The following is an 11630-nucleotide window of genomic DNA, read 5'->3' as shown; positions in this document are numbered from 1 at the left end:
GCAACCTGACAAATTGTATTTTTGTCAATTTGGGACTCGTTCTCTGCATTATCCAGGATCAACGACATGGACACGACGAGCTCTGATCCCATTTCTATTTTTTTTTTTTTTTTAATTTTTTTTTTTTTTTGGTCCATGTAATTTTTGTTTTTTGTGTGTTTGTTCTTCACATAATAATTAAAGCTTATGAGATATGCTCGAACGGTTCTCCGTTCACTTCTTGACAGCGGGCAAGACGATAGTGAAAATTATCTACCGCTCTCCTTATCATCTCCGGTGGAATAATGGCGCATTACTCTTCAATCCTGCTTCGTAACTTCTGCAAATCTGCGGGTTATGTGGCATACACCTTACTTTTCAAATACCCCCACAAAAAGTAATCCAGTGGTGTAAGGTCCGGTGATCGGGGGGGGGGGGGGGGGGGGCACTCCACATGGCCACGCCTACCTATCTATGTACGGTAAAATACCTCCTTCAGATATTCCCGTACAGTTTATCCAAAATGTGGAGCAGCACCATCTTGTTGAAACCAACAATCCTCCATTTCATCCCCGACCATGACCCTTATAGCTGGCAGAATCTGATTTTTTAGCATATCCTCATACTTGACAGCAGTTAAATTCCCCTTTATGAAAAACGGACCTGTTAGTTGATCCCCAAGTAAACCCGCCAAACATTCAATTTTTATGACCATTGAGTTTTTATTGGTAACATCCAATGAGGGTTAGTATCGGACCAATATCTGCAATTATGCCGATTTACATCTCCATGAAGAGTGAACGTGGCCACGTCAGAAAACACAATGTTGAAATGGAAGACTGGCCGGTTGTCAATCATTTGCATCATTCCTTCACAGAACTCAGAACACCGGTCACTGTCACCATCAATCAATTCTTGTGCGAGATGAATTTTGTACGGATGAAATTTATTTCCTTCATCACGTTGTGGACTAATTCTTTATCCATCTCGCAAATATCAGCAGCCTTACGAATCGTTAAATTTGGATTCTCTACAAAACTTAAGGCGACTTCCAATTTCTTTTCAGCCGTTGGTACGGTGACCGGACCACCAGGTGTGGGGCGATTCTTAACACTGTCCGCAGTTTGAAAATGTGCAACGGTCTTTCGAACCGTTGCTCGTGAAATGGGTACCTGGTCCTCACGAAAATTCCTATTGAACAATTTTCGAACTTGGGCGTAAGATATTTGGCGACCTTCCGAACCCCGCATCATGAGAAGTGAGATTCTTGCACGTTCAGAAAGTTCACCTATGTTTATATTTGCCCCAATTACCTTCTAACGGCAATCAGAGAAATCGTATAGGCCAGGAAAAAATTGCAAAATTAGCGACGAGAACAGATTGCTTAGAGCAAATTCGTTTGTAAATAACTGCTCACGTAATGGGAGACCAACACCAAGCGAATTCTGAATTGGCTTCGTTTGAGCGCCAAATGACGATACGAAATTTCCACTGAATTGGTATTTGAAAACAAAAATATTCTATTAATCTAAAAGACCCTACTAAATACTAAAGTCCAATAGCATAAGTAGATTCCTTGGAAGAAAATCTCCCCAAATAAAAACTGTATCATCCCCAAAGCAGAAATTTCATCATCTAAACAATGCCAGCGTTTACGATTCTGAAGGTGAGATTCATAACGCTATTTCGAGACAATGAGGTTTGGCTCCAGATGTAAGCCTATTCCACCAGTCCCAGAGAAATACGATTCTACGCTGAGGACGGTACAAAGGAGTGTATGGCACCAGGAGTTGCCTTATAATCCTGGCAGTGGTCAAAAGATTATCAGGTATGAAATTTTTCTGCTGATTCCAAATTCAAGTAGGAAAACGCAGGCTCCGACTTAAGATTTTGAAGTTGAGCCTTATGAGGCCTCTCTGTGCTCGAAATCTAATCTCACCCTTCGATTGCCAGGCCAAAATTATTCGGCAACAAATTATCACTTTGATTCTAAGTATCAAAATGGGCCCTACGGCACAAGGAAGGGTCGCATGTCCCCGGTGAAGGGTGATACATATTCGGACACGAAATTTTCCGCTGAATCCGAATCCAAACGAAAAAACGCTCCCATTTGAAATTTCAAAGTTAGGCCCCTCTGGGCCCAAAATCTAATATCACCAGTGGATTGCAAGGGACAAATTATTCGAAAACGCACTATCAGTTTATTTCTAAGTTACGTCGTATTCGTGCTATCCAGGTGTATACAGCATTCGTAAGTACCGAAATGGGCCCTACGGCACTAGGAAGTGCCTTATGACCCCGGCGGCGGTTATTAGGTATTCGAACGTAAAATTTCCCGCTGAATCCGAATTTGAACGAAAAAAAGGGGATTACCATTTGAAATTTCAAAGTTGGGCCTTCTAAGGCTCCCTGGGTACATTGGGCCTAAAAACTTATATCACCATTGGATTCCCAGAAAAAAATTATTCGGAAACACATTCCCAGTTTATGTCTAAGTCACTTTGTATTCGTGCTGTCCAGGTGTATCCAGTATTCTTCAGTACCGAAATGGGCCCTACGGCACTGTAAAGGGCCATATGACCCCGGCGGTGGTGAATACGTATTCGAACGTAAAATTTCCCGCCGAATCCAAATTCGAACGAAAAAATTGGGGTTTTGATTTTAAATTTCAAAGTTGGGTCTCATAAGGCCCTTCTGGACGCGTTGGGTCCAAAAGCTAATATTATCATTGGAATCACAGGGAAAAATTATACGGGAATCTATTATCAGTTGATCTCTAAGTTACTTCGTTTTCGTGCTATCCAGGTGTATCCACCTTTTTTCAACACTCCGTATATGACCATGTATGAGAAAATATATAAATACACATACAGGGTGTCCCTAAATTGCCTCCCACGGACTAGCCAGCATAATACCTCGTTAAAATCCAACCGAGAATTTCTTTTCCGGAAGCTCGTCCGACGCATAGTTTTTGAATTATAAGCGATAGCGCTAGGCCAATCAGAGTGCACCATTTCATCTGGATTTGCCGCCACGGAAATTGCTGTTTTTATCGTCTGGGTGAATTATTATTATTCGCTTACGAATTAAATATCGGCACCTCCCCTCTCTCGCTGCTGTATCCCTTATTCTTGAGGATGCGCTTCTGTTTACACACACAAGTGTGCGCCCATGGATGTGCGGCCGGCAGCGTGTGCCGCGGCAACAATACCGAGGTCAGCGCTCGAGAAGGGGTGCAACAGCGAGTGAGGGGAGGTGCCGATATTTACTTTGTAACCGAATAATAATAATTCACCCAGACGAACAAAACAGCAATTTCCGTGGCGGCAAATCCAGATGAAATGGTGCACTCTGATTGGCCTAGCGCTATCGCTTATAATTCAAAAACTATGCGTCGGACGAGCTTCCGGAAAAGAAATTCTCGGTTGGATTTTAACAAGGTATCATGCTGGCTAGTCCGTGGGAGGCAATTTAGGGGCACCCTGTATATTCTACCATTTATGATCATATATAATAACACGTAAATATATATATAAAAATAAATCTCGGGTTGGATGTCGGAGTCGCATGTTTGCTAAATTGTATCCACTGTGGAATGAGAATTGTAACTTCATACAGTACAATAAGCAGGACTTCCGTTTCCGTTTTGAGTGTGAGTGACAGGTGTGCGAAAGAGTGCGAGAAAAAAGGCGAGAATTTAGCAGGATAGCAAAGGCGAGGAGAAAAGGAAATAGGGCAGAGAAGGAGCGGGGAAGACATAGACGGGAGGTCGGGTGAAGGGAATAGGGAGGCAGGAATAGAAGGGAAGGGCAGGTGAAAAAGAAAGAAGGGAGAGAGTTTTGAGGTTAGGCAGAAAGAGCCGGCGGACGGCAACGATTCGGATAAGATAAGAATAGGCGGTGACATCTAGGGAGTAAGAAGGGGGATAGAGTAGACAGGTAGGCGGCGGATGGATAAGGTAGGGAGCGGTGACGGAGAGAAAGAATATGAGTAACGCGGGTGGCCAAAAAGAAGGGGCGAACAGGGAAGAGGAGGAGAAAAAGAAAGGTAGGCCGTGGGCAGTAGCAGCGTTAGGGAGTGATAGGAGGCATAGCCTGGGATCGACGGCGACGGTGCTAGACTTATGAAAGAGAAAGCGGGAGTAGGAAGGTGAAAAAGGGGAGGAGGATGTAGACGAGTTGCAGGAAAGAGAAAGAGTGTTTGGGAAAAGCAGGAAAGTGCACCGGTCGCCGGAGGGTGAGACAGGGGAGGAAGGGAAGGCAGAGGGAGGGGGTATACAAGATAAGCTAAGGTTGATTAAGGAAGAGCTAAAGATAGGTCTAGAGGAGGTCAAAGGGCAGGGAAGGGGGATCAGGGAAGAAATGGAAAAGATTAAAGGCGAAATGACTAGAAGGGAAGAGCAGTGGGAAGTAGAGAGGGGGGAGATGAAGGAAATGATAAGGGATCTAGGTAAAAGACTAGAAGAGGTAGAAGAGCGGAGAAGGGGGGAGATGGAAAGGGTAAAGGAGAGGCTGATAGAATTAGAAAAGAAGAATGCAGAAGGAGGGGGAGAAAGGCAGGTACAGGGGAATGCGGAAGTGGCGCAGGTAACAATAGATAGATTAAAAGAGATGGAGTGGGCCATAGAGAGGAAAGAAAGAAAAGAAAGAAGGGGAAATATAGTAGTGAGAGGAGCGAGACTTGAGAAGGGAAGAAAAAAGGAAGAGTTGAAAAAGATTTTGCAGCTGATAGGGGTAGAGGTCGAGGTAAAGGATATGTGGGAGGTTGGCGCGAAAAAGGGGGGAGAAAAGGGGATACGGATAGCAAGACTAGGAAATAGGGAGCAAAAGAGGCAGGTAATGGGAAGAAAAAGCCTCCTCAAAGGGAGGGAGGAGAGAATAGACGAGGATCTCACCTGGGCAGAGAGGAGAATGAAATGGAAGTTGACGGAGATAGCAGCTATTGAGGAGAGAAGGGGGAAACAGAGTAAGAATAGGGTATGCAAAGATCTGGATAGAAGGGAAAATGTGGAAGTGGGATGAGATAGGAAAGGTGCTTAGGGACGGTACAGGGAGAGCGAGGGAAGAGAGGCAAAGGGAGGGGAGGGGAAAAGTAGGGGAAAGCGATAGGGAAAGGTCAGCAAGCGAGGAAAGACAAGAGGGAAGTAGAGAAGCACAGGGAAGGGTACGTAGGGAAAGGCAGTCGGGGGAATGGGTAGTGGGGGGGGGGGGGGGGGGGGGCAGAGGCAGGTGGGGAGGGAGATAAGGAGGAGAGAAAGGGGAGTAGGCGAGACAAAAAGGAAGAGATGGAAAGTAGCTTTTTGGAATGTAGCGGGGCTCGCGAGAAAGGATGAAGATTTCTGGAGGGGGCTAGGGGAGTGGGATGTAATATTTCTAATGGAGACATGGATAGAAAAGAAGGGCTGGGAAAGGATTAGAAATAAGTTGCTAGTAGGGTATAAATGGGAAGTGCAGTATGCGGTTCGAAAAAATAGGAAGAGAAGAGCAATAGGCGGAATGCTGTCAGGGGTAAGAAGGGAGATAGTAAGTGGGGTGGGAGGGAGAGAAGAGGTAAAAGAGGGCATGATAGCAAGGAAAATAAGTGTAGGGGGGGAAAAATGGGTAGTAGTAGGAATATACGTAAATGGGGACCTAAAAGAGAAGATAGGGGAATTGAAGGAGCGGGCAGAAGAGATAGAGGGAGGGGTAAAAGTGCTAGTGGGGGGTGATTTTAATGCCAGGACAGGGCAGGAGGGGGGAGGATGCTGGGGAGAAGGAGAGGAGGAGAGTAGGAGTAGGAAATCAAAGGACAGGAAAGTAAACTCGGAAGGTAGGCAGCTGGTGCAATTTTTATATGAGACAGGATGGGCAATAATGAACGGAAACATAGAGGGGGCATGAGGAGGGGGAATTCACGTGTGTAGGAGGGGCAGGCGTGACAGTTGTGACGTTGCACCTAGAGTGCAAGTCACAACAAACCCCAAACCCGCGGGGAAGAGCCGAACGGGTGAGCCCTGTCCCGTCGGGAAAGACCCGAACATCATCGAAGCCCCCCGACGCTCGGCAGAGCCGAGCGCCAGATTCAGTACGAGCACGGCAGTAGCAGCAGCCACACCGGCGTAGACCAAACCTAAGAGCGAAAGAGAGAGAGAGAGAGAGAGAGAAAGAAAGAGGGAGAGTCACCGACACACACACCGACACACCCAGCTACCCTCCACCACACCTCGAGACACCCACACACACACGCCGACGACACCAGGTTAGCCTGCATTCTACAACCGATCTGCTCCTCCCCTCGCAATACCAACCCTGTCTACCACACACTCCCCGTCACACTACACCACCCTCCCCTCGCCATATCAACCCTTCCGACCTCATATTCCCCGTCACCTCCCACACTCCTCCCCCCCCGCGCGCGTATCTGTAAGTTAGTATTAAGTAACGCTAAGGGCTAAGGCGTGATCAGCCACCGCTCAAGTCTACAACCCTTTTGTACCCCTTAGTTTAAGTCGAGCCCTGGTGCAAAAATACACACACTAAGTTTTACCGATTATATCCGCCCCGTCTCTAATTGTCTTTCCCACCTATATTATTCGTGCGGACTCAAAACCCGTCACACAGTAATAGACTACGCTATAGGAGACATCGAGGTGAGGGATAGGGTCAAAAGGATAGAGATTGGGGAAAGGGTTGACTCGGATCATCACCCGGTAATGGTGTGGTTGAGGGGGGCAGTGGCTAGGACAAGGAAGGAAAAAAGAGTAGGGGAAACTAGTAGAGGAGACTGGACGGAGGAGGGTAGGATGAGGTTTAGAACAGAAGTCAAATGGGAGGGGATAGGAGAAGTGGATGTAGGTAAAGAGATAGAGAAAAGAGTAAGGGAGTTTAGACGAGCCTTAGATGTAGGAGGGAGGGGGAGGAAAGCTAAAAAGGGATGGTGGGATGAGGAATGTAGGCGAAAAAAAGCGGAAGTTAGGCAAAGTCTAAGGAAATGGAGAAAGGGTGAGGGGGAAGGGGACGCGTATAGAAAGGAAAAAAGGGAATATAATAGGCTATGTAAGGAAAGGAAAAAGAAAGAAAATGGGGGATTCATAAAAGAAGCAGCGAAAGCAAGGACAGAAAGTAAGGTATGGGAGATAGTTAATAGGGAAAGAAAGAATTGGAAGAGGGTGAATGAAGAAATAGGAGATCTGGAGTGGAGGGAGCATTTCATGGGATTATTAGGCGGGGTAGAAAGCAAGGTAACAGAAGGCGGGGAGTCAGTAAATAGGAAGGGGGACGGGGAAGGGGAGCTGCAGAGGGAAGAGATTAAAAAGGTGATAGGAAAGCTGAGGGATGGAAAGGCACCAGGGGGGGATGGAATAGTTAGCGAGGTATGAAGGTATGGGGGGAAAGAAATGGAGCAGTGGATATGGAAAACATGTAACAGAGTTTGGGTGGGGGAGGGCTGGTCAGAGGATTGGAGGGAGGGATTGATAGCGCCGATAGTTAAGAAGGGGGAGGGGAAAAGGGTAGAAGAGTATAGGGGGGTGACTTTGATGCCAACTCTATATAAGGTGTATGCGATGGCATTAGCGGATAGGTTAGAAAGAGAGGTAGAAGAAAAGGGCTTGATACCGCAAAACCAAACGGGTTTCAGAAAAGGCATGGGCACCATTGACAATATATACGCACTTAATTATTTAATCAATAGGCAGGTGGGAAAGGATAAGGGAAAGATGGTGGCGTTTTTTGTGGACCTGAAAGCGGCTTTCGATTCAGTGAACAGGAAGGTGCTGTGGGAGACTATGGAAAGGAGAGGGGTGAGGGAAGGGCTAAGGGTGAGGATAGAGGAAATTTACAAGGAAACAAAGAGTCGAGTAAGGAGCGGGGGAAAGGTAGGAGAGGCGTTTTGGACAGCGAGGGGGGTAAGGCAGGGATGTCCGCTCAGTCCGCATGTGTTCAACCTGCTGCTGGCGGACTTAGAAGAGGAAATGGGGAGAGGGAGAAGGGTTGGGGGGGTGGAATTAGCCGGCGGCAGGGTATGCACGTTAGCTTATGCGGATGATATAGTGTTACTAGCGGAAAGTGAAGAGCAAAAGGAGGTAATGATTAGGAAGTTAGAAAGGTATATGGATAGGAAAAGGCTAACGGTAAATGTAGGGAAATCAAAGATTATGAGATTTAGGAAAGGAGGCGGTAGAAGGAAAAAAATATATTGGAGATGGAAAGGGAAAAGGATAGAGGAGGTAGAAGAGTTCAGCTATCTAGAGTATAGAGTAAAGTGCAATGGGGGACAGGAAGCACAGGTGAAAGAGAGAGTACGGAAGGCAGGGGTAGTAATGAGGCAGGTATGGGGAATAGGAAAAAGAAGGTTTGGGAGGGATTGGGAAAAAAGGATTTGGTTATTTGACAGGCTAGTATGGACGGTAATAGAGTATCCATCGGAGACATGGGGGTGGAGGGAGTGGAGGGCGGTCGAGGCGGTACAGGATAGATTTTTGAGATAGACATTAGGAGTGGATGGGAGAACACCGGGATATCTAGTAAGGGAGGAACTACAGAGGGAGAAGCTAAGGATTAGGACGGGGAGAAGGGCATGGAATTTTGGAAGGAAGCTGGAGAGAGGGGAGGGTAGCGAGTTAGCTAGGAGATGCTGGGAAGAGATAAGGGACAAGGCAGAAGCTGGGAGGCAGGGATCGAGGTGGGAAAGAGAAAGGGAAAGTTTCTTTGCGGAAAGGGGAGCAAATAGTAGCGAGGTAGTCGCGAGAAGGGAGAGGGGCGAGATGGAGTTTAGGGAAATAGAGGAGAGAGAGAGGGAAGAACAGAGAAAAGAGAGGTGGGAGAAAATAAAGGAATCGAGGTACAACGGATGGTACAGGCTAGTGAAAGGAGAAGGGATACCAGGATATCTGGGAAAGGGATGGTGTTCGCTATTTGATAGCTAGTAGTTCGACCGAACCGCGTGGAAGGTGTGGGTCGCTGAAGTCAAAGATGAGTTTTTATTTTTGAGTTTATTTTACATCTTATTTATTTTATCTACATATGTACAAGTTAGAATAATCGTTGCCACGTGATAATAGGAGAGGTTTTTGTCCTTTTGAATTGTGGTGGAGGCTGCAGCGAGGATTTCGGGCGTCGAGGGGGGTCAGTCTCAGTCCCTGGTGGTGGAGTGTACCGGCTCTTTGGAGAGCTTGGTGGTGTCGGGGGACGGCGGTTCTCAGTCGTCTTTACTGGAGACTCCCACTCACTGTCGGTTGTCTGGGTGGCAGTCGACACGAACGAGCGCTGCGGCTCGGGAAACGGGGAAACTGGAGCCAGGATGCGTCTGTAGTAGCTAGGTGATGTTAGTCGAGCTCTCCGTACATCCCACAAGGAAAGTAGGACAGCTGGAGGTCTGGTGAGAGGTGGTGACGGGATATCGATAGAGTGCAGTACCCAAGGAGCTGGAGGGTTCGAAACTGCTTTGTTTGTATGTGGGCTGGCCGCAGCCAGATAAACAGGATCCGTCATGCAATCAGTCTGCTGTCCGGTCTGTCTTCGAACGTGTCGTCGTATCGTCAGTCAAATATCGTAGTGGCGTAACGTCGGCGTAGCGTTGAAGCGTGGGTAAGGCGTGGCCTTGTAGCGTCAGCGTCAGTAGGGTTGGTCAAGACGAGGTGAACCCGAAGTGTCCTGCCGATCGGTCTGATCGGTCGTCTCTTATTGCAGCCTCGGTTGGTCTTTGGCAGCGCGAGACCACGTTGGTTGATTACGCAACGCGCTCGGCTGCGTAGGTGGCGTGAGCGGTGCGCGTGACGTCACACTTTCTTCTGGGTCACGTGATTGGAAAGTGTGAAAGGCTGGATGCCTCGCGTGGGTTGGAAGGCGCGCGACCAACGAGTTGCGTTCACAATGTTGTTGTGAACAGATGGGGAAAAAGCAGGTGGATAAGGGTGGCAAGATTTAGATTAGGAAGCGAGTTGGAGGAGGCAAGGTACTGGGAAGAAGAGGAAAAGAGAAGGTGTAGGGTGTGCGGGGGGGAGAAGGATACATAGGAGCACGTATGGGAAAGGTGCGTAGGCTGGGATAGAAGGGAGGAAAGCTGGCAGGAGGTGGTGAGGGAGATGTTAGGTGAGGAGGTGGTGGGAGAAGTCTGGATGAGAGAATTGGAAAGGATCAGGGATGTACAAGAGAATGAAAGAGTGAGAGATGAATGGGAAATGGAAGTCGATTAGGGTAAGGACGACTTAGGGAATAGAATGAGGTAAAATAGGATAAGGTTAAGTAAAGATAAGGATAAAAAATAAGAAAAGGATAAGAGGAAAAGTAAGGAAATGGCAAGGCAATGGCACAGGGCACAGGCCATTAGAAATTAAGGTAGGAAGTAAGAATTAGGATAAGAATAGGTTAAGAAAACATGTAAAAAATATTTTAAAGGAAGAGGAAAAGGGAAGTCCTTGTAACCCCAAGGGGAACAATAAATATTACATACATACATACAGTATAATTAGCAAGTATCCGTGGCAGACCCAGAGGCAGATTAACCGGCAGACCTAGTGGTCGACCCCGAACTAGATTCAGTAGAAGGCGACCAGGATGTCCTGTATCAACCATTCAAACAAGACATAGATACACACGGAAAACAACGCCTCCGTCAAGGCTCAGCAGTAGAAATGAGCCAATACGAATACACCTACCTCAGGCTGTTGGAGAGGCGGCAAATGCCTCCTCCCCATTAGAATGTTGGTTCTCCTACTTACGAATGCAATTATTGTAAAGATAGTCCAGCACACTAACGAAGAAATTGAAAGAAAGTAGGAGATTCTCTCTAATTAGTTATACTACGGAGCAACAAGCAATGTCGAAATCATGGCACTTATAGGGATCCTCCATATGTTCGGTACTTTAAAGTCTTCGAAATGTAACACTGAAGAAATGTGGTCAACCAAATTCGGAATATTTCAATTCAGAACAACAATGACGTATCATCGTTTTAAGTTTCTTTTGACCTGCCTTCGTTTCGATGACAAAGTGACTAGAACTACAAGACAGGAAATTGACAGATTTACTCACATTTGCGAGGTATGAGACGAATTTATCAACAATTGCGAGAGGTATTATTCGCCTTTTGACAGGTGTACAAGTGATGACCAGTTGTCAGGTTTCCGCGGACACTGTGTTTTCAGAATTTATATAAAAAACAAGCCTGATAAATACGGCCTAAAAATAATGATGTTGAACGATGCGAAAACCAGTTATATGTTGAATGCTATCCCGTACACTGGTATTGTCGATAAAAAACTATCGGAAACTATTCCGGACTATTAGGTGCAAAAACTGTCTGAACCAATTCATGGAAGCAAGAGAAACATAACCACTGATAATTGGTTCACTTCGGTGCCAATCGTTCAAAAAAAGCAAACGGAATATTTTCTAACAATGATCGGAACAATTCAGAGTTCGGAGTATCGCGTGAGGTAGGTTCGACCGTTTTCGCATATGACGGAAATAAAATGCTACTTTGTTACGCCCCCAAGAGAAATAAAATTGTACTAGTTCTCTCATCTTTGAACCAAAGCCCAGAAAACGATCCAGATCCTGTAATTATTGATTACAATAAAAACAAAGGTGGAACGGACTTGTTCGATCAACACTGTCATCGCTACTCGGTGGCAAGAAAAACTTTTCGGTGTTCGCTCAGAATGTTTTACG

The 11630-nt window shown here is 46.4% G+C and overlaps 1 protein-coding gene across 1 annotated transcript; it reads right to left on the bottom strand.

The window, feature by feature from the left end:
- Positions 1–8990: 8990 nt before the first annotated feature.
- LOC124187034 (allergen Asp f 7 homolog) lies at positions 8991–9449 on the bottom strand. Its single transcript, XM_046579279.1, has one exon. It carries the CDS (start codon positions 9447–9449, stop codon positions 8991–8993), a length of 459 nt encoding a protein of 152 aa, XP_046435235.1.
- Between the last annotated feature and the right edge of the window lie 2181 nt (positions 9450–11630).

Source organism: Neodiprion fabricii, chromosome 7 (genome assembly GCF_021155785.1).
Source record: "Neodiprion fabricii isolate iyNeoFabr1 chromosome 7, iyNeoFabr1.1, whole genome shotgun sequence".
In the NCBI taxonomy this organism is placed as follows: Eukaryota; Metazoa; Arthropoda; class Insecta; order Hymenoptera; family Diprionidae; genus Neodiprion; species Neodiprion fabricii.
This window is presented reverse-complemented; position numbering and strand designations above follow the sequence as displayed.